Source organism: Camelus ferus, chromosome 31, assembly GCF_009834535.1.
Source record: "Camelus ferus isolate YT-003-E chromosome 31, BCGSAC_Cfer_1.0, whole genome shotgun sequence".
Lineage (NCBI taxonomy): Eukaryota > Metazoa > Chordata > Mammalia > Artiodactyla > Camelidae > Camelus > Camelus ferus.
The window spans coordinates 7,138,012-7,160,612 of NC_045726.1; the positions used below are offsets into that span (position 1 = coordinate 7,138,012).

Here is a 22,601-nt window from a genome sequence, read left to right on the forward strand (position 1 = left end):
AGGAAGGGTAAGTCCACAAGGAGGTCTTTCTGAGGAGAAAGGGGAAATAGCTAAGTACTAAGAGGTCACAGGGTACATTAAACACATAAAAAAAAACCCTACTCATTAAATTTAAAGATCTGGTCCTGCAAGAGCAGTTTTTGTTACTAAGAGGCATACCATTTGTAGGGTGTTTTTTTTTTTAATTCAAAAAGATTTACAATATTACTTTGTTTCCTGAAGGTTTTTTCCTGTTCTTTAATTTGATTTTACAACGAGTGGTACCAAATGGCATCTAAACAAATGTAAAAATTAAGATGTGTTATTTGAAATGTAACCAGAAAGTGGAGAATTTGGGGCTTATTTAATTTCACTTCTTTAATTTCTTCAGTTTCTTTAGCAAGAAATGTTCCACCATCTGCTTTAACTTTAAAATAAAATAATCAGACTTCTCACCAGCATTGTTTTTAATCGCGCTGTTTCTCTGACTTCACTCCTTACTCAGTCCAACTGTAATCAGTAGCGGCCACGGCAGCATATCCCAACCCCCCTCCTTGGGGCCACCACGCTCCGTGCCCACCAACCACAGTGGCCATTCCTACGAGGGCTGTGGAATTAAAAAACAAAACAGAAACTGTACTTCTCACTGAATTGCTTTTATAACAAATCAGACAAGGTACTAAAATAAAATAAATATTGATGGCAGCCCAAAATGGGAGGAAAGTCAATAATGAGATGAGAAAACAGCTAGCAATGAAAAGAGACTGACACTTGATTCAGGCTCCTTCTGTAACTAGTTGGGAGTATTGGGCAAGTCACTTACATTTCAAACCCCCAGTTTCCTCACTCGGAAAACAAGGATTTTAAACTTGATCCCTAAAAGTCTCTTTTAGCTATAAAACTCTTCAATTCTATAAAAATGAGAAAATCCTAAAAATTAACCTAAAATGGAGAGGTGATGGAGATGGATGTGTGCATTAAGCATCTCTTTTCCCCCATGTTCGTGGCTTCCACAAATCACTACTCAGCATGAGCAGACGAGCTCTCCCAGCCTGGCTCACTGGCTGAAATCTTGTTCCTTTTTTCAAATAGCTTATGAAACCTTCTGCAATCTGCTCTTGAAAAATACAAATTGCTGATCACAGGGCTCAGCTCCCCAAACGTGCTGCCTAAACTTAAAACCAAATCTCTTTTCTCATCTCTACATCACAGAAAGCACTTGCCCCAAATCGAATATCAAACTTATTCAAGAAAGGATGTTTTAGTTTACTGTAGAATCAACATCAATAAATGTCAGAAAAGCAAAATGTTGAAGAAAAAATAAAGAAATGGGGAACATAAATTTCTAGAAGTAGATTGTTTTACAACATTAAAAATAATTCAATGAAAAGGTAATACAAGTTAGATGTACATTTCACAGACTTCATATTAATGATTTTGACACATTATCACAGGTCAGCCAGAGGACTATCCAGTTTCCAAATCTGAATCAAAACGTAGGGAAAAAAACAAGAGTTGTACACAGCAGCTGGGTAAGTAACGAACTATAAAACTGTAAATTTGAATGACTAATTTCAGTGCGCTGTGATCAAAGAAAAGATAATTTCTTGGTACTTCAATGTTTTTATACTGTGAAATAAGGAAAATGACTATCTTTTCATCTATGTAAAAGCACAATAAACACACAAAACATTCAGTATTAAACTGATCACATGTATAATAAATTATGATATATGCTTTAGCTTATTTAGTTATTACCATAAGATGTTTTGTGGATGGAAGTATTTCAATGGGGTTATTTCCAAAAGGACCTGTTTAAAATTTGGCAGATGTTGAAGGGGCCCAAACTACGTTAGCTAAGTGGCCGTAACCTACTATAAATGAAGTACATGAACCTGATACGAAGCACCAACTTAAAAGCCAAATTAACAACAATTTGAGAATGGACACAGGCTGGTGTTAAGCACCTGAGATATAAAAGATAAACTTGAATAATACTTTATGAAGGATTTACAACATCTTTCAAACCTGGAAGAAGCACAGGCAATTTTTACAGTGGGTCACAGCCAAAACAGTGTCACAGTAAACCCGAAAGCCTGTACCTTTCGTTTCCAATAAGCTGATTAGATTCACTGTCTAAAGCTGCGATGGTGATGTGCGTCTAGGTCACGCTGAGAGAAGGTGGTACCTGCCATCTGATAATGCTTACAAACACACAAGACCCATTTCTGTTCTCAGACACACCTTTCCCACCCCTATTTGCTCTGCTCCCAACATAGACTGCCACATTCTTTCTTCACCAGAAAGGCTTACCTGTAACTTTTCCTAACTCCTTTACACCTTACAAGCTATCTCTGCTCGTGTTTATTTTGAGACAATTTCAGCCATAAGAAATAGCAGTAAGTAAGGAACACACAACCTCCAGCTGTGATATGCTTTGCCCCTGGAGATACTAAAACATAAACCTTCCTCTCACACACATCATCCCTCAAGCAAAGTGTCCCAAGAAAAATAATAAGCTTTTCTTCAGGTAATTAGTAGGGAGAAAAAGACAAAAACAAACAAAAACCCCAAAAAACAAACCAAAAACCTTCCAAGAAAGATAATCCTTGTGTAAGTTTGTCTATTTCATTATAATCAGGCGTTTCTCTTGGATATATTTTTGCTCAGTTATTCCTACCCCTATCAGCCTGGGTATCTGTGTTAGGCAGCCTCTACGATGGCTCCCAAAGACCCCTGCATCCTGGGATTCACGCCCTTGTGTAATCCTCTCCACAATGATTCTGAGTTGGATTTTACTGGCGCACTTCTGACAATACAATATGGCAGCAGGGATGGGAATGCCACTTTTGAGATTAGGTTATAAAGACTACAGAGTCTTGGGTGCTGTTAGACTGCTCACTCCAGGGAACGCCAGCTGCCATACTGCATCCAGCGTCTCAGACAAACTGTCAAGATAACTGGATAAAAATGGCAAGTTTCCTACTCAACCTAAAAAACAGAATAAAATTTACTTTTCATTCTGATACCTGCTCAATTTTGTAAACCATTTTCTTAGGAGGGGAATCCCTCCTATCTCAGGAATATGGTTATGAAACTCCAAACATTAAAAGAAAAAAAAAAAAGAAAAGCTGAAATGGAAAACATAAATTAGCATCACTTAGCAGTAATAAAGGTCGTGATATATTGATCTGGAGAGAAATATCTAGGATCCTTGAAAATAAAAATTCCACCTGGTAAACCAAGTAGATTCAATTATTATTAGATACATAAAGAGCTTAAAAATAAACAAAATACTTACATGACTGGGGATGGGGATCTATTTGTGATTTCATCCAACGACATTTAATTGCGCACCCACCACGTAAGAAACTAGAGGCCAGTCCCACAGAAACAAACAAGTGACGACAGATTAAGAATTTGCTAAATTATAACCAACGTTTAACAGCTGAAGCAACTGGCAATCCACCCTGACCTTAACTGTATGTATTTGCATTCATATTCCTGGAAAGTACGGTAAAGAACCCAAAACGGTGCCCATGCACCCAAAACAAACAAAACAAACAAACAAAAAGCACCCCTCTACTGGAAAAGCAACATCTGGGCTGGAAGAAAGCCCTGCTGGCTGTTTCCCGGCTTTACTTCAGAACGAAGCCGAGTCACAGCTGGGGTCTCCAGCCGACCCACACCCCAGTGGCCTAGGAACGCAAGGAACACACCTACTCCCGCCTCCTGACGCGCGTCCCTCATTTTCATAAGCCATCACCGCTGTCACTCAAGATGCTTTGCACTGTCATTGGTCCCAAAGTCTGGCTGGTTGGCAAGTTTCTGCCAACTGGCAAGCACCGGCTTGTCTCTATGTCCGAGAAGAAAAGTAGGGGTGTAGGGGGAAGACAGGCAAGAGCTCTGAAATACCGAGAGCGGCGTGCGTACCTGAGCGACCTGCGATCCCCACCGCCGCCGCGACGACTCGGCCTCTGGGCGGGGGCTTTTAGCCAAAAAGAAATGGCTCAGCCGGGAACGGGTGCCCAGGCCATGGAGAAGCCGGTTCCCACTTTACTGGTTCACGCCGGCGGAGGAGACGGCGGGAAGAAGCCCAGACAGAGCTCCGAACCCCTCGGAACTCCGCACGCCTGAGGCTGCCGCTGCCGGAGCCGCGGAGTTTTTGACGTTTCCTATTGTTGCCGGAAGTGACGCTAGGGTTCGAAGCCTCCAGGAAGAAGTATTTTCATCTCCCTGGCCCCCGATTCGCCACAGCGCCCCTGTTTCTCACTTCTCAGTCCGATCCTCGCAGAGCCTCAAAATTGGACAGACCTCGAATCTGCACAGTGGGATCGGACTGGCCGCCGGGAAGGCCCTCGGCAGGGTCAGTCTCCCCTGGGGTCTGGACAAACGTGCTGTGGAATCTGCAGCGCGGAATCAAGGAGCGCGGAAGAGCCGGCAGCTTGGAGGGGCCTGCCGCGATGCATGGCGGGATTCCACCCGCGGCTCCCAATACAAACGGTCGGCGCGAGGAGCGCGTCCGGGCGCGGGCGTCGGGCCACAGGGACTCGCTGCTGGAGCCTGGGCTCCCGGGGCTCCCGGGGCTGCCGGGGCTCTCGGGTAGCACATGCTGCCGCCTCTGCTGCCTGTTGCGCGGGGCCATCCGGAGGCCTTCAGAGCCCGCTTCTTTGCTGGGCCGCTGCGGGGTGAGCCCGGGGGAGCTGGCGAGGCTGCGACCCAGGCTGGGCAGGGGTCGCCTCTCTCCGCTGCCCTAACCGAGGCTCCGGGCGGGGGCGAATGACCAGGTCGGCCCTTCCTCCTTTTAAATGAAGTCGGGGGAGGAGAGCCCTAGACGTGCCTTGCCCATGGACCCAACTGGGATATCCTTTTGATAAACAACAGCGTGGGAGGACTCACAGAACCGCGGCCCCTCATCCTCTGGGACTAGGCTGTGACTTAGAGTGGGGAAGTCACAGACTGCTTCCTCCCGTTGCAGCCCCTGAGCTGAAGAGCGATCCGGCTCCTCGGAAATACTGACTAGAAGGGCGAGACGAAAGTAGCCCATGTTTTCTCTCCTTTGCATTTCCCTAGCGTTTCAGTGTTCCTCCACTTTTCCTGTGTTTCCCTCAGTATGGAAAAAAAAAATCAATCTTGAAATGTGGATTCCAGAATTATAGCCATAGTAGATAATTTTTCTAAAGTTATTCACAGACCTTTTAATAGTTTTCTATGTGAGCACAGCTATCCCACAGAGTTGTGACCTTGACCTTTGCTCCCCGTTTCCCCCATTTTTCCCCCTCTAGTTTTGATGATGTCCAGCGTTATTTGAGCTGTCTCAAACTCTTAGCCATCGATCGTAATCATTACACTAGTTTGGTTTAGTTGCTTCATTCTGAACAAAAACCAGAGTTCAGTGGCATTCCATTGGAAGGCATCGTTTAAATGACTTCCAACAACAGTGAGGTTGGAGTAGGTTAAAAATCTTAACCTGCTATTTCATATCATTTTCCATTATCTCCTGTAGTAAGTTCAGTTGGGCAGATCTAAGTGGCAGCAGAGAACTCTGGTGGAAGCTGGGAAGCGTTATTGAGGCCATGTTAGTGGCTGAATCTACACTACAAGCTGAGCAGTATGTGCTTTTTTCCTTTTAGTTTCCTATTGTGAGGGTTATAACGCAATAAAGTTAAGCGACTTCTTAAAAAGCAAGTCATTTTTCATCTCTAAAAGCACTGTAGTAAAATGTGTGTAAGTCCTAGATTGGCTTTTTAATGTCTTAATTTTTAGTGTTTTTCAGTTGTATAATAGTAAAGCCTTTCATGAAAATGTAGAGCAGTAGCTGTAATTTTTTTTTCTGTAATACTCTTTATTTTTTTTAATCCCTTTAGTTTTTCTATCCTGTTTCATCACTTATCTCCTTCACCTACAGATCCCAGCTGTACTTTGTATCTTACTCTTCTTCAAAGTATTCTGCTGGTACTGAAGAGGATGTGTTCCAGGGACATACTTTGTTGTCAGAAATTCCATTACCAGAGGTAGAAATAATTAGACATTGATATATGTTACAGGACTTCAGAGAAAGGAAGGATGGAAAGAGACTGTAAAGTGTTAAAGAAAACAAAAATTCCATGTACTGCAAAGATGGAAAATACATCTGGAAAGATTAAAGGAAGTCTGCAGGAAGAGATAAAATTTATATTAAAGTTATAGAATGTCTTAGGAGAAGAGGTGCCCCTGGAAGTGTTAAGATACATGGGTCTGGAACTTAAAATAAGCTACGACCTACTGTATTGGCCAGTGGCATCACCCAAGAATTTATATTTTTTGCAGTCAACAGCTAGATTAGTTCCCACTTCATCTTCCCCAGGAAAATAAAGGCCGGTCTTGGGAAGTCATCTTTAACTGCTTCCATATGTACATCCACCCCCCCCCCCCCAGTCATCCTAAAAGATGTTAAATAAGCTTTACCTTCTTGGCCAGTATTTTGTGGAATGTGATTTTAAGATCACCTCCTCTTTTTTCCAGTTCCCTCCCATTTGACACTACCTGAAATTCCCTCTGCCTAAAAATGTAAATGTTTTTTTGAAGTAATTGACTGGCTGAAAACTACTGACTCAGACTCATGAGTGAGTGTTTAAAAGTATATTCAATAACCTGTTTTTCACCATGTTGCTAAAGGAAAGGAGACTTGGAGCCCTTTAAGAGGAGGAAAGGATACAGAAATGGGTGGCCAGGGCCTTAAAATAGAAAGCTTACTAAAGTTTGGACTTCGCAAATCCTCAGCCTGATTTACCTCTGGTTATGTATAGATACAGGGAAGGTGTGTAAGAAGGTGATTTGTATCCAGGCAACTGCTGGAATGTTGACTAGGGGAAAAGATCATGCTAACTCCACTGGTCCTGATTTATGGATTGTTCTGTTTTGTCTTTAATGTCAGTGACTTCGTTTTAGAGGCGCTTCAATCCCAGAGGATTCAATACTCAAGGTATTGTGTGTTATTCCCCTTATGAAATTTTCATGGATAGTTACAAATACTAGATATTTTTAATTGTGTCATTGAGCTGTGCCTTGCTGATTGATTAGATTTACAGTTTAGAAGCCTTTTGTCTATTTCTAGCAAAAGTTCTTAACCATTTATTTTATGACCCTCCTTTGGGAATAGCCTCCCTTGAGAATCTAATGAAAGTCCTACCCCATGCAATAAAATGAGTCATTAAAAAATATAATTCCGTGGTGGGGGTAAGTATAGCTCAGTGGTAGAGTGTGTGCTGACCATGTACGGGGTCCTGGGTTCAATCTCCAGGACCTCTACTAAAAAAACATTTTATATATATATATAATATAATATTTGTATATATATATAAAATTCCATGGTATTATTTTCTTTGAGATTTAAAAAAATGAGCCATTTTATTTAAAATCTCAAGTCTTGTTCCTGTCTTTGGGTGCACATAAATGTACAGCCATATTCTGTTATTTGTATTGTTTGGAGTCACATTCCTGTTTCATGGGCCCGGTGTATGTCAGTAGATATTGCCAGTAAGTTTCCTAAAGTAATTGTGTTAACTTACCCTTTCACAACATTGTGTTCTGTTACAGATGCTTTACAGCCTCCCGTTTTGGATTTATTTTGTAATTTCTTAATGGTTAATGAGATTGTGTATCTTTTCAGGTTTACTCTTTTGCAGAGTTCCTGTTCAAGTCTCTTTCCCTTTCAAATCTCTTTCCCATTTTTCTATTGAGTTGTCTTTCTTTTTTCTTGTTACTCTGTAGGAAGTTCTTTACATATTTTAGGTAATCTTTGTGTTGGTTTTATGTAATGACAGCATCAGCTTCCGCTCAGTGGCTTATCTTTCCACTCTCCTAGGATGTCTTTCGATAACAAAAGTTAGTGATTTTAATGTGTTTCATTTTATCCGTCATAAGACAAGAAATCTTTATCTACCTGAAGATCATAAAAATATTCTACTCTGTGATCTCCAGAAAGCCTGTTTCTCTTACATTTTACATTTAGAGTTTCAACAAACCTGGAATTAATTGTGAAGGATGTGAGGTACCCTTTACATCAAGGGGTCAAGGTTTATTTATTCCATCTGGATATTCATTTGACACAGTAACATTTATTGGAAAAGACCATCCGCTCTCCAGGGCAAGTCCTTACCTTTGTCATAAATCTAGTGTTGATGTACACACAGTCCATTTCTGTACTCTGTTCTGTTCCACTGGTCTGTTTGTACACCTTTTCAATAATTGTAAATTTAACTTTATAATGAGTCTTATTGTCCAGTGGTTAAATCCTCCAGTTTTGATCTTTTTCACATTGTGTTATTTATCATTTATCTCTTGCATATCTATGTAGATTTTGGAATCAGCTTGTGAATTTCCATCTTAAACTGTAGGGAGTTTTTGGAAGGCATGGGATGGAGGAAATACATTGAATCTATGGATCAACTTACTAAGTCTTCAAATCCTTGATCAGGGTGTAGACCTCTTATTTAGAGCTTCTTTATTTATCTCAGTAAAGTTTTATTTATTTACTTATTTTTTGTTTTGCAGTTTTACCCATCTATTTTAGATTTAGTCACATGTTTTGATATTTATTGAGGCTAGTGAGTTATTTATACATATGTATTTTTAAACATTTTCTGGTTCTTTGGGGAATACAGAGAAATACAATTGATTTTTGTGTATTGGCCTTCTATCCAGCAACCTTGCTAAATTCACTTGTTTCTTTTGGATTTTGTCAAATACAATTATGTCATCTGTGACTAATGACATTTTTATTTCTTCCTCATTATTATTTTTTTATTTCTTCCTTTTTAGTCTTTTTTAGTCTTTACTCCTTTCATTTCTTTTTCTTGCATTTTTGTACTGAGATCTCTAGCACAATGTTGAATAGAAATGGTGAGAGTGGACAAGCTTGCCTTTTCCCAGTCTCAGGAAGACAGCTTTCAGTATTTCCTTACTAAGTATGATGTTCACAGTAGATTTTTTGCAGGTAACTTCAGGCAGTTCCCTTCTATTGCTGATGTCCTAAGAATTAGAGCATGAAGGGATGTTGAATTTTATCAAATACCTATTCTATATGTATTGAAATAATCACAAGGCTTGTCTTCATTATTTGTCAATGTATTAAATTATTCTAATTTTGTTGTTTTTGCTGTTCAAATCATCTCAGCTCTGACCACTGGACGCTTTCATTTTAGTGGTGTTTAGAAAAAGGGAATGAAGTAGTATGCATATAATCTGCCATATTTAACCAGCTGAATCCCGAAAATTTTTTAACTCATCTATTTTTTTTCTTTTTTAAATATGTAATATTTTAGGTTTATATTCTCTAATTACAAAAATATCTATTTTATTTTTTTATGCAAAGCATCTGATTTGCAGCTGTGTAAGTTCTGAGCCCTGGGAATAATCATGAAATCTGAGCTAAATTTCTCTGTCTCCATTTCTCCCTGATTTTATTGTGTAGCCTTTATAAGCATCCAAAATAGTCATTGATGGAGAGTCTTTTATGGTGATATCACCCCAAGTGGTACCTTGTTATTCAAAATTAAGTATTTGGGAGAGTGTCATAGACTATTAGTCACGTTGTAAAAAGATGAACGTAGGGGCAGACTTTTTTTTCTGATGAAAAATATTTAAGGGAAAAGCACACCTGATACGCAGGAATAGATACTAAAGACAAGACAGTAGTAGACCAGTACGGGAGGTAAATTAGGGGAGACATAGCTAAGATAGCTGTGGTAACTGTGTGTGAGATATGAACGAAAGAGATTAGAGAAGCTTAACAAATAGCAAAGACTTACTGTTTCATTGATTTTTTTTTTTTAGGTGAAAAATTAATTTCCTAAGCTGGAGCTGGATCAACTGTTAAAGAATGGCAACAGGTGACTTAAAAAGAAGCTTACGGAACCTGGAACAGGTGCTTCGTTCGCTGAATTACCCTCGAGAGGTGGACTGTGTCGGGTGAGCCACAGCAGAAGACTTCTTTGTGTTATTTTCAGGAATGATTCGAGGTGGTCTGTGACATGAGGGGAACATCTAAATAAAAATTCAGGCTTTAGCTGGGTCCTTTAAATGTTTTCCTTGAGATGAAGGTATTTTAGAAAGCAGTTAGGAATTTGTTTCTAAGTATGAATTAATGAAAAATCCCAACACAAGAGATTTAAAACAACTTTTAGAAGTAGAAGCATATAAGGGGTGGTCTTTGTACAAATTTGAATCTCTCGGAAGTGTAATAGATTTCATTATTTCTATAATTTATCACCCTCTCTCGTTCAGTTGGATAGTATTCCTTTGTGATTTAGAAGATTCTAGGTAATAGGTTTATTTTAACAACTTACTCCATGCTTGAAGATGGTATTAAGCTATCTCATTTAATGCTATCTTATTTAATAGCTCCACTTGGAACCTTTTCCTTTAGTTTCCACTTTGCAAATATGCCTTACGTGCCTCTGTAGGATATAGCAGCATTCCTTTCCTCTGTGACTCTGCCGGTCTCATCTGGCGCTCCCGTCGTCCCCTGTTCCTTCATAGCCCCTTTTCTTCCTGCCTGGGATCAGTGAGGCATTAAATGTTTCTCCCGCTACAGTGCAGCCTGCCGCCTGGTGCTTTTGTTGAGTTCCCTGCGTGTCCCCCACATCCAGAACTGTACCTGGCACGTCTCAGAAGCTAATTAGATATGTATTCAATGAACGTGTCAAGGGACAAGTCTGGATCAGGCGCGTGGTGAGTGAAACTGGGTTAAACCAACTACCCAGTAGAATCCTAGCTATTCGAACTGTGTGCTAGGGAGAGCTAGCCAAGGGAAGGCTGCAGGTGAAAGGGTAGCGAGGACGAGGGGACGTTTGCCTCTGGCGACCGTTACTACAGGCATCATATGTGAGCAGCAGAAGGCTTTCCATGGTCCATCCCCGGAGGACGTACCAGTCATATCCTGACTCCTCGGGGCAGGGAAATCCTGCTCCCCAGGCTTGCAGGGCCTTAATCAGTCTGAGCAGCCAAGTTTTCTTCTTCCCACCTTAGGCATCAACACTTTAAAAGACATTCTGAACAGGAATAATTCTAAAATACACTGATTTTCCTCCTGTCTTCTGAGTGTAGCATTCAAACATCTGATTTTCTCATTGACCCCAGAGTCACATTAAGAACAAGTTTAGATTATCTTATAACCGAGTGATGTCTGAGGGTTTATCTGAGGTAGGTAATGCTACTTGCTGCCACGTCCAGATTCCTCTCCCCGACCCAACATACACACATACACATACACCCTCCACGTATTTTGATTCTTTATATTTTTTCCCATTTTTAAATTTTTTACTGACGTCTCGTTTTTGTGTTGGTGTGCCAATTTATATTCTGCTTTTCTTACTCTTTCTAGGTGAAGTCCTTAAAAACTAGATAACCAAGGGTTCTGAGATCATTTAACATAGGAGGTATTAAATGCAGACCTGGCTTTCTATTCATATTGTGCATAAGATGGACAGATTTTGCTGTGAAAAAGTGTTTTTTCATTTCCTGTTTTGAACCTTCTCACATATAGACAAGGTTGCCCGAGCAGTTTCCTCACTGGGTAAATTATAACTGTCAACATAAAAGAGAAACAATTATGTTTGTCCTAAAAAAAACCCAAAATATAGTGTTATCATCAAAGTTGTCCCCTGCCTTATTTAAAAAAAAATGGAGCGGGGATGGAGAGATTTACGTACAAGTATGAATTTTGTGGAAAGCAAATGTTTTAAGTACATTATTGCCTCCATTAAACAAATACGCTGGGGCCTTGTTGTGAGAGAATCAGTGAGGGCACTTCACTCTGAGAAATGTGTGCACGTGTGTGGACGACTGGAAACGGGCTCTAGGCAGAGCGTGGGGTGCCAGGTGCTGAGCACCCGGGAGTCGTTGCGGTGGGGGGGTCCTTGTGGGTCGGGAAGCTGAGAATGGCATCCGGGAAGACTTGAGAGTTGACTGATTCGTAAAGAACAGACGGCACGGGGGGAGGGTGTAGCTCAAGTGGCAGAGCGCATGCTCAGCATACGCAAGGCCCTGGGTTCAACCCCAGTACCTCTTCTAAAACACCTGAGTACCTCTCCCCCCCAAATTTTTTTTAAAAAAACTAAAAATACAAAAAAATAAAAGCAGTAGAAATTGGAAAAAAAAGAGAAAAAAGAATGGCTGGCACATGACAGAGAAGAGGGGGAAGCCTTTGTGGGCTGGAGGAATTAGCTGCTAAGGTGCAGTTTCACACGTGCCGGCTGTCGGGAGGACGGTCAGCTGGCCAGCTCGTCACGGTCCAGGCCTGGTCCAGCCTCGCTCCTCATCTGTAACTTAGACCTGGCGGTGTTTCGCCTTTGCAGGCTTGTGGTGAAGAGCAGGTGAGGGAAGGTGAGATGCGTTCGCAAAGCCACGGGGTGGCCTTGGGCCCTAGGGGGCAGTGCGTTTGCTCTCTTTTGAGGAGGAAATGGCCCCGCCAGGCTAGGCTCTGACAATTCAGCCAATACTGTGGGAAATAGGCTTGTGGCACCAATGAGTGAGTGTAAGCTTTGTTTCACAGTAACGTGGCTGTCTGGGCTTAGAGCAGCTGGTAGGACCTGAAGGGTCTGGGCCCCACCTAGTGATGATGGTGGGAGCGGCCCATCTTGACAGCGTTTCTTACGCTTCCCTGATTACCTGACTTGGTGGGATTATGCTCGCTAAGCATCTCTTTCTTTTTTTCCTGACAGTTTGGTGAAAGGAGACACCGCAGCATCCCTGCCCATCATCAGCTATTCCCTCACCTCGTACTCGCCTTACGTAGCAGAACTTCTGCTGGAGTCCAACGTGGAGCTCATAGCAAAGAATGACTCGCGCTTTATAGATACCGTCTATAAGGTACTGTGAATTCATGGAGCAGTCATTCTTTCACAGGTCACTGAGTATTTCTTTTAAGGTCCATGTTTTCATAACTCCTGAACTATATGCAGCATGTGTAGTTGACAGAGTGTTTTCATATACATTTATCTTGTTTAAATACAGTAACTATCAGACATAGAAAACAAACCTGTGGCTACTGGGGGGGAAGGGAGTGGGAAGGGATAAATTGGGAGTTCAAGATTTGCAGATACTAACTAATATATAAAAAATAGATAAACAAGTCCATACTCTACAGCACAGGGAACTCTATTCAATGTTTTGTACTAACTTACGGTGAAAGAGACTATGAAAACGAACATATGTATGTTCCTACGTGACTGAAGCAGTGTGCTGTGCACCAGAAACTGACACAACGTTGTGAACTGACTATACTTCAATAAAAAAAATGTATAATAAATAAATAAATAGAATCCCTACGATAATCAAGATGCAATTCAAGTTTGCTTTATGTTTCATACACTAATAAATATGGCAGCTGGTAAACGTTCGTCATTGGTTGTCATTTGTCCTTTTTATATCGAGTTTTAATAAAATTTGGTATATTGGCAGAAGTTATGGAGAAATGTGGTTTTATTAAAAAAAAAAACGTGGTTTTATTGAGCCAAGTTTGTGGTTCATAGAGTTGTGAGGTAATTTAGTTGTTTCTAAGAAGGAACTACAACTTACGTTGGAACAACTTACGCTCCTGAAGGTCTGAGGCCCTGTCGCACTGTCTACCCTGCTGTCTGCACTTGTGCACTGTGTGTCCTGAACTTAATCTCCTATTTGATTTTTGAAAACCTTACTTTGTATCATTAATTTTTGCTGGAGTACTGTGGTTTTCTTAACTTTTTTAAAAAAAATACAAAGCCCACTTACCAAATCAAATCTCATTTTTTTCTTTTTTAACTAGAAAGCTGCATTTGATGAAATGGTAGCTTTTGTATGTGGTGTCTGTCTCATCTTCCCTCTCTTTGCCTCTCACCCCGGAAAGCTCCCCTGGAAGCCCGAGAGGCACGTCTAAGAAATCCTCGGGTTCTCCAGAGAAAGTTCTGAAAATTACCAGTTTAATCTATTTCTCTCATTTTGCAAATGAGAAATTGAACCTCAGTAGTCTACTGACTTGTTTAAAAATCAAGTCATGATTTCTCTAAGCAAACAGAACTGAGGTTTTCTGATACCTGGTGTGGTGATCTTCTATAGCGAGCTGAGGTTTTCCAGTACCTATGAGGATACTTGAGCTTGCTGACAATTAGCTATCCTTCTCCATCGCTCTGGACAGCCAGCCATACTCCGTACATCCCAGCTACCTTTTGCCTACCTGTTCTTCCTGGTCATGACCCACACTACGCCTACACATCTCTTTAGCGCCCTTACTTAACAGCTTCATCCTCCCCCTTCTCCTCTCAAAAATGGCATTACATCCCTGATCACGTGGTCATTTGTCATTTTGGATTTTTGAAAGAAATTGTTCCCGATTATTACATTGATCTATTTCCTCTTTACAGCTTCTTCGCGATCAATTTAATTATAAACCAATCTTGACAAAAAAGCAGTTTCTCCAGTGTGGATTTGCAGAATGGAAAATCCAAATTATTTGTGACATTTTGAATTGTGTGATGAAAAAGCACAAGGAATTGAGTTGTGTTGAGAAGGTAAATTTATTAATGATTTTAACTTACACTGCGTGGCTATATTTTACCGTGTAAAACCAGTACCCTAGTCAGCAGATAAGTGCACAGTGCAATACTGCGTTATTCACAGCTTTGGGTAACCTGACGTGCCTGATGTTTGCTTTAAATGCTAGTCACTTGCTTTTACACGTTTGTGACTTGGAGCTGCTAGTCCTGAACTAACAGTTCAAACATGGTACCTTTTCATCACTTCTTAGTTTTCAAAAGACATGTGGTCCCGTTAGACTCGCATCATTTGGCAGTCACGTTTCACACGAACATTTGAATTTCATGCCGTCACACACAGCTTATTACATCTTAATACCTTTTTTTCAGACTCCATCACAACAAAGGAAAAAAATCAATTCTATTAAGTCAGAACCTTGTACCAGCGGTGAGAAGACAGCCACCGAACCTGTTGGCATTGATGTCACTGGCAGGTTTATGACGTCAGGAAAGGTAGGGCAGTACAAAGAGGATGTGTCCTGCAGTGTTCAGATTTGCCCGCCTAACTGATCCAGTGTGCAAGGTTCGCTTTTCGGACTAGCATCTGATACGACACTCTGCTCAGACATTAGCGCGTAAGGTTTAACAGTGCGTGTCATGTGTTGTCTGGGAACATTCCCAAAGGTATAAGAAGAGGGTAGAAATGTACAAGTGAACAGGCTTTCTCTTTAAATTTGTAACCCCTAACTCTGCCTGTTGTGATCATGAACATTTACTCTTAATGAAGTATCTAGTCTCCTGGAGCACCCTCCCGGTGATGGGTCATGATTTGCATACATTCGCGTTTCTGTACCGGGAGTGTGAATTGCCCAAGGAGTGACGGCCCTTAAATCTATAATCTGGTTTTGGGTTAGGGTTGTGAAGTACTTTCTCTCTGTGGGTAGAGCTCTTCCCTGCCCTTGTCTGCTCCCAGCACCTGTGGCTTGAAGGTGTATTTAGGGACAGATTTCTCTCTCCAAGGGAAAATGAAGCCAAAATATGATTTTACCATGGCAAATAGACTTCTAGCTGACTTCCATCCCGGGCAGACCCTCTGAGACTGAAGGCTGGACTACCAGATGAATAGTCAGTGTGTAATTAGAGGATGTGAGTGTTTTTTGGCTGAAGTAAAACCTAGGGAATTATTTTTCCCCAAGTCAAAATATGAGTTATATAGACAGAATCTGTGAATCTACATACTTTATGCCTTTATAAAAAATAGTGACATTTAACTGTAAGGAAAAGGTTCTTATGTCAGTAACTTTAAAAAATATGCCTGTTGGCTCCACGTCATGAGGGCCACATGGAAGGGAGGGCTGTGTCTGGTGTCCTTTCCCAACTAGAATTTATATAAACAGGGATTTTTTTTATCATCGTGCTTAGAATTAAATACATTGTAAGGACTTTCTCAGTCTGAGCTGATAAAACTGAAGAACGCAGCCTTCTGTTTCAGTGTTGGGGCTGAGGGGCTGGGTCATGAGACCCACTCATAAAGCCAGTGCTTTTTGTTTGGGCTTCCCATATGTGGTAGTTGAAAGTTCTGTAAGTCTTAAACGGGAGAGAGGATGTTTCTTTTGAAAAATTGCTCGGTGTATGTTTAAGACAACCGTGTGAGGAGAACGCGGGCGCCCCTGTGACGTGTCTGTCTCTGTGCAGAAGAAAGCCGTGGTGATCCGCCACCTGTACAGCGAAGGCAGCGCCAACCTTCCTGAAGATGCAAGTCCAGTAACACATGTTAATGAAGCATTTGACACTTGTGACCCAAAGGCTCCTGAAATAGAGATTCCTGAATTAGAGATTTCTGAGATTAACTGTGAGCAGCAGGTAAGAACTGTGGACTTCTTTAGCAGATGTCAGTACTTCTCGCTTTGACTTACATGAGCATTTCAGCATCTAATCTTTGGAACACTTCCAGCCTTCTGAATGATCAATCACGACATGCTACCTTTGTTACTATTACCCAAGAATCAGTAAGTGTTACTGAAGGTCATTAAAGGTCGAGGGCACTAGGCGGGATGTTGTGGCCAGTGCAGTGATGAGTAAGACATAATACTTGGCTTCAAGGAATTGACAGCCTCGTGTGAGATGAAGATACACTCCTTTACAAGGTGACCACGCAGACAGCGGAGCACTGCCCATCACCCGCTGGAGAACAGAAAGTGACGTGTCCCCGACCATCTCCTCCATTCTTCCTCTCAACTCTCCCTCAACCACCAAAAAGAGCTTCTCTGTCACTAAAGACTAAATAAAAAGCTCTTTCCCTTGAGCATTTGAGAAGAGGTTGACATAAGATCTGAGCAGGAGGGAGGGAAGCGGTGACGAGCTCTTGGTGTCACACCTGGAGTGACAGGAGCAAGGGCCCCCGTGGGTGCAGTGATTCGTAGCTGCTCTCCGATGGCCGCACAGTCGGCTTCTCTGATCTGGGCTGAAGCCCGGGGGGAAATAAAACCTGCCTACATTGATTCTTAAAAAAAAAAAGATATGCTACTTTGTTTAGCGAGGGCTCTTCACCACCTATCCCCATGTTGATGAACGGGGGGGGGGCACCACTGTCATTCCGTTTCCTTTTTGGGCCCTTGCTGTCCTCTGTGCTGTCTCTCTCTCTCTCAGAATGTCATTTTTATTCCTTTATAGCCACAGACACCATTACAGTGTCCAGTCTCTGCTGCTCCTGTTAAAGCTGCTTTTCCTATCTTCTATGTCTTGTGACTTCCATACATCTCTGTATACAGTTGGCATTTATAAAAACCACCAGATGGCCATGAGGCTTGTTTCCTGCTGACAGCGGACCGGACAGGCTGGATGCGCTGCCGCCTCCCGGTTGTTTCCTCTTGGCTCTCTCCTCGTGTGGTGACAAGGAGCTAGTTACGGCTTTATTTGTACTGACTGGCACTGTTCTGAGAGCTTTATGCACATTAACTCGTTTAATCTTACAAGCCCCAAATGAAGTAGGCACTCGTATCACCTGTTTTTTTTTGGAAGATGAGGAAATTGAGTCATCAGGGCGTCTCACAGGAGCTGGTGTTGGTGTCCAGGTGGTCTGCCTCCAGAAGCAGCCCCCTGACTCTCATGCTGTCCTGCCAGCCATAACTGCTGAAGCAATGCAATGAAATGGGAGACACTGAATTATTGGAATTTTAGTTTATGTAATATTTTTAATGTTTCTAATCATTTTAGGATATGAAAGTTAGCGCTGAGATCACCGCGCTGCGGATTACGCTTGCTGAATGCCAAGAAAAACTTAAGAAACTGACTTGCATAGAGAGCAGATTGGAATCTTTGGAAGAAAAAATGAAAGGCAAAGTGATGGTGAATGAAAAAACCTGGAATAATCTTCTAAGTCGTGTCACTCTTCTTGAAACAGAAATGCTTTTATCTAAAAAGGTACTTTCTTCCCTCCACATTTATGGAAGATCTCAGATACAACAAAGAATGTCTTTTCTTCATCGTTATGCGTGTATTCTCTGGGATGGCTAAATAAGAGAATGTCTAGGCTACGGGAAACGTTTAGATGGAATGAGATCCTGTTTAGACACGGCCCGTTTGGTGCTGGTGGTTGTGGCTCTGGCTTTTCCCTTCAGCAGGTAAGGTCACCTGACAGCCTTGTAAGTCGAGCCTTCAGACAGTCCCTTTGCTTTCCGGTCCTAGTTTTTCTTTCCTGCCTAGAATTAGTACATTCAAGTCTTCTATCTCCTTCTACATTTAAAAGATCATTTTTTATACGTAGGGATATTTATGTTTTGCTTGTAAATAAAATAATCAGAAGTATTTAAACATTTATTATGTCATCTTTATATTTTATGCTTAGCAGTAAGAGTATAAAATGGAAACATTTCTTCGCATTTGATCCTAAATGCTACACTGTGTTATTCCAGAACGATGAATACATGCGGTTTAATGAAATGAGCGAAGACTGTGCCTTGAGCAGCAACATGGGTGCTCTCAGTCTGGGTAAGTTCTCGGCGCGCTGGTGACATGGTAAGGGCTTTTATAATATTTGGTCATTTTAATATCCTGAAGCCTTGTCTTTTCAGAAACTGCAAAGCTCCTAGGAACTAAGGAAATGCTGAATTTACAGACTATAAGCCAGGAGTTGCTAGAAAAGCCAGCTTACGTATCTTACGTGACAGAGTGGTTGAATAAATTCCAGGGTACAAAACTGCAGTCTTTTAGAGGTATTTTACTCCTTTAATTGCAAAATGCTTTAGAATAATAAAAATGGACCGCCGGAGTTTCTGATGCAAACTTAAGTGATAGCTTTCACATATGTAAATAGTATAGGTAAGAGGGAAAAACCCACTTGTCAGTAACCTATGAAGTTTTACAGACCTCTTGCATTTCAGCAGTTCGCTGATGATGATGAAATGAGAAGGACCGAAAAGGAGGGCACATCTTCTCCATGCCATTTCACTGCACTAGGCTCCTGGCGTTTTCACCGTGACTGAGCAGCAGGGACAGGCTTTCTGGGCTGGCTCTTCAGGGACAGCTTTTATTTCTTTGGTTCTTACACTTTCTGGAAAGACAAAGGTCTGAATTTTGTCTTGTGTTTGTAATTAAGTCATATTTGAGATATTTTGTCCAATTGAGAAGTCATAATGAAGCTAAATTTTAAAAATTCGTGCATGTTTAACATCATTCAGTCTTTCAGCTACTACATAAATAACCATTTAACGTCAGCACATTATAATGCCAACTGTGGTCCTGCACTCTTCTACCTGCTGTAGTGAAAAATGTAATTCTCAAAGCAGCCATCCAAGAACAACAAAACAAAAACAAAAAAATTCAAAGCAGCCATACAAGATAAGTGGTATTATCCATATTTTACAGAGGAGGAAACTGAGGCAGGGAAATTGAATAACTGCCAAAGGCCACACAGCCATTGAATGATGGAACAGATTTGAGTCGAGGCCTATTAGCTTTAAAGTGTTCCCTTCACCACTGCATATTTAATGCACATGCCAGTTTCATTGCCCAGAGAACAATTTCAATAATTAGGTTATTAAATATAATTATTTGGGATGCTATTGCTGGCACTAAATTTATCAGAGACTACAGATTTCAGATTGAGTACTAGTTGGCTTTTTTACTTTTGTCATTCATGACTCAACAAATTTGAAAGCTCAACTCTAAGATTCTTGAGAGCAAGACTATTTTATGGTCTGTCCAACATAATGTCTGTGCTTCCATCCCCAGTGCCTGTATATGGTAGAAATCAAATTTTTATGCACTGAAAGAATACTGAATGCCTGCTATCTGCAAAGCACTGCCTTTTCCAAGTTTGACTTCACCTGTTTGGACTTAGTATTTTTTAAATATCACATTACAGAGTATACTTGTAACAAAACACCGAGCTTAAGACACTGTGCTGGCACTTAGATGAAGAGCAGAGAGACCACTATCTGAAATGGATGATAGGTTATGAATAAGGTGGAAATAGTCTCAAAAAATTGATAACCTGCCCTTGATCAATGAAGAGTCAAATTTATAAAGCCTCACCCATCACACCTTACCTGTTACTGCTGCTTGGACTCAGAGGGCTCGCCTTTCTTTTGGTGTCGTGAGCAGTAATTCACCAGTCTGATTGTAGGATCATGGTAAATTGGGAATGGGTTTTGTGCAGTTCACGCTGATGGGTACGTGGAGGAATGGAGCAGACAGGAGAGAGAAGTAGACAGAAGAGACTGTGGCTCCGTGAGAGAGGGAAGTCCTGTGGCTGCACTTTGTTCCCTAGTTGAGGTTGTCTGTGTAGGCTTACAGTAAAACTGTGTAAATCAGTTTAAACGGGTGCCTGATTTTTTTTTTTCTTTGGCCTTGTTTTTGCAGCCAAATGCACCGTGACTAAACACAGGGCTTATGGGATTGGTTGCACAGGAGGTCGTCTTACCTGTGACGTTCTGTAATTGATGTGGTTGTAGGAAAGACTGCCGTCATGTTGAATGAGTGTCAGGACCCTGAAATGGAAAGTTGTTCAGTTCTTTAGGAAAGTCAGTCTGTGAACCCTGAATTTTAAGCATTTTTTTCCATGGATGTCAACTCGGTGGAATGTTTCTTGATTTTTAAAAAGTACGTATAGTCACTTTTAGTAATAGTTGCCACCAAGAATACACATGGGTCAACAGCTTATATTTAAAAATACATTAACCTGCCTCTTAAGTTGATTACTGTCATGATGAAGATAATATCACCTTCTGTGATTTTTATTGGCCAGTTTTTAATACCTAGACCTCCATATGCAGGTCATTATCCTGAAAGAATAGTAAAAACTCATCTGGACCTCCTACACCAGTTTCCATTTTATATCGAGATGATGTTTGGTTTTCTGCCCTCTATACATAAAGTGTTAGACACTTGACTCCACTGTGAAAGGACAAGGTAATCTACAAGTTAATTTCTCCGCAGACAGAAAAAGCAAAGGGGAGAGGCAAGCAGGCGTCCCTCTGTCCTCTGGCTACAGCACAGTGTCGTCGGATTCAACTCCCCGGGCCTCCACCGTTAACTACTGTGGTTTGAGAGAGATTTCCGAGGTAAGAGGAACTGGCGCCGACATAGATGATTCCCCCTCCGAGGTCGGGAGGCCGAGCAGGCATTAGATTCAGTCGTAGGTGCCACTGGCAAGAAAAACAGTGAAACTGTAAATCTTAATCCCATAAAGATTCTTTGCAATAAATAAACAGAACTTAATGCATTGTTTTAGACTGTGTTTTCTGTGTTCACGGACCATCTTTATGGTTTGCTTTGAGAAATTGCCTAAATTTGTTGCTTTTTAAATTAAAGGAAACAACAATCCAGAAAATGGAAAGGATGAAAAAAATGTAAGTAACAGAAAAGGGCAACAGAAATCCGCGTCTCTGTAGGGGCTTGTGTCAGGTTTCAGTGCACACAGAGCATGCATACGTGTTTCAGACCCTGAAGGTCCCTCAGTCAGGTGTGGGATTTCCTTCAGGACCCCGGTGGATGATAAATCCACCCACCGTTATGTGTTTGCGAGATGAGTCACTGTTTTTGTTTCCAGCAAGTGATGTAAAACGTTGTTAATGGAATTAATTGCAGATTAAAGAGTGCAGAGACATTTTTGGTTGATAGTTCATCAAGAAATTGTCTATTTTTGATACCCACTTTGTGAAAATAATAAATTATGTAGATAGGTGGTTTGGAGACATTTAAGTATTGCTATAACGTTTTCAGTCCTTTAGACAATTATTGGCATGGTAAAAACTAAATATGGAACTTTGATCTAACAAAAACGTGAAATTACATGATTTGTCTCAAAAGCAGTTGAAAGGAAATAAGACATGAAATGGCATAGGATTATCATGCAGCCTACTACTTTAAAAACTATAATTTTGTTTTTGAAATTTGAGATGTACTGAAATAACTTATGCTCCACGAATTAACTCATAACTTTCTGACTATAGAATGTGGCTATAGAATACTCATCATTCACAGTAACTGTGCCTATAAATAAGCAGTGAAATTTATTTTAGGCTCAAAAGCATAATTTCAACAACCTAGATTCCATGCCTCATTACAAATCAGTTATTTACTTAATATATTATTTATTTATTGTATTTCAGGTTTGAAGAAACTGCAGAGTTACTGAAATGTCCAAATCACTCACTATAGAATTTTCTGCACGAACTTCTCTAGGACTCTGGCTACTGTACATGTTGTATATTTGAAGAGTTCTCTAGGCAGTTTTAAGACACTGTAATACTTGTATTAGCATTTGAATTCCATTTCGTATATTAGTTTTTTCATTCAGTATTGAATAAATGCTTCCATTTTTTGCACTATGGTTATACTGGTTTACTCTTTTTAGGAACACTTCTGTGCCAGGACATTTGTTTTACAGAGTGAAGTCATTCCAGCACTGTTTTTGTGTTGACGTTTGTTGGCAGTGTGCTAAGTAACATGTTTTTTAAAGGCTTGAGGACCACGGTTTACATCCTGTTGGAAACGCTCCACCTGGGACTTGCGTATTGTCCCCGGGAGGCTCTCGTGCATACCATCGTGACATCTGCACTGATGAATTTGTTGTAATGAGAAGTTCAAAATGCTCATTGAGGTTTAAATAAAACAAAAATACGACTA

At 40.9% G+C, this 22,601-nt stretch overlaps 2 protein-coding genes across 11 annotated transcripts in view; one reads left to right on the forward strand and one right to left on the reverse strand.

Annotated features, from left to right (window-relative positions):
* The window catches only part of FBXO8 (F-box protein 8), a 34,734-nt gene extending 30,575 nt beyond the window's left edge, over positions 1 to 4,159 (reverse strand). The window contains exon 1 of the mRNA XM_006194544.3: positions 3,913 to 4,159. The gene's annotated coding sequence lies outside the window, so the exon portion shown is untranslated. The remainder of the gene's footprint in view (positions 1 to 3,912) is intronic.
* A 297-nt stretch (positions 4,160 to 4,456) lies between these two features.
* On the forward strand, positions 4,457 to 22,601 carry CEP44 (centrosomal protein 44). 10 transcript variants are annotated; one of them, XM_014567536.2, is made up of 14 exons: positions 4,460 to 4,667; positions 5,486 to 5,590; positions 5,888 to 5,993; positions 6,896 to 6,943; positions 9,796 to 9,930; positions 12,684 to 12,831; positions 14,361 to 14,507; positions 14,862 to 14,984; positions 16,167 to 16,334; positions 17,688 to 17,894; positions 18,386 to 18,461; positions 20,910 to 21,034; positions 21,285 to 21,322; positions 22,085 to 22,601. In XM_014567536.2, the coding sequence occupies exons 5-14, from the start codon at positions 9,842 to 9,844 to the stop codon at positions 22,131 to 22,133; spliced, it is 1,170 nt and encodes a 389-aa protein (XP_014423022.1). In that variant the 5' UTR covers positions 4,460 to 4,667; positions 5,486 to 5,590; positions 5,888 to 5,993; positions 6,896 to 6,943; positions 9,796 to 9,841; the 3' UTR covers positions 22,134 to 22,601. The 10 variants fall into 10 exon arrangements, 9 of the variants coding, with proteins under 9 accessions (XP_032327071.1, XP_032327074.1, XP_014423022.1 ...); XM_006194546.3 differs by lacking the exon at positions 5,888 to 5,993; XM_032471177.1 differs by lacking the exon at positions 5,486 to 5,590.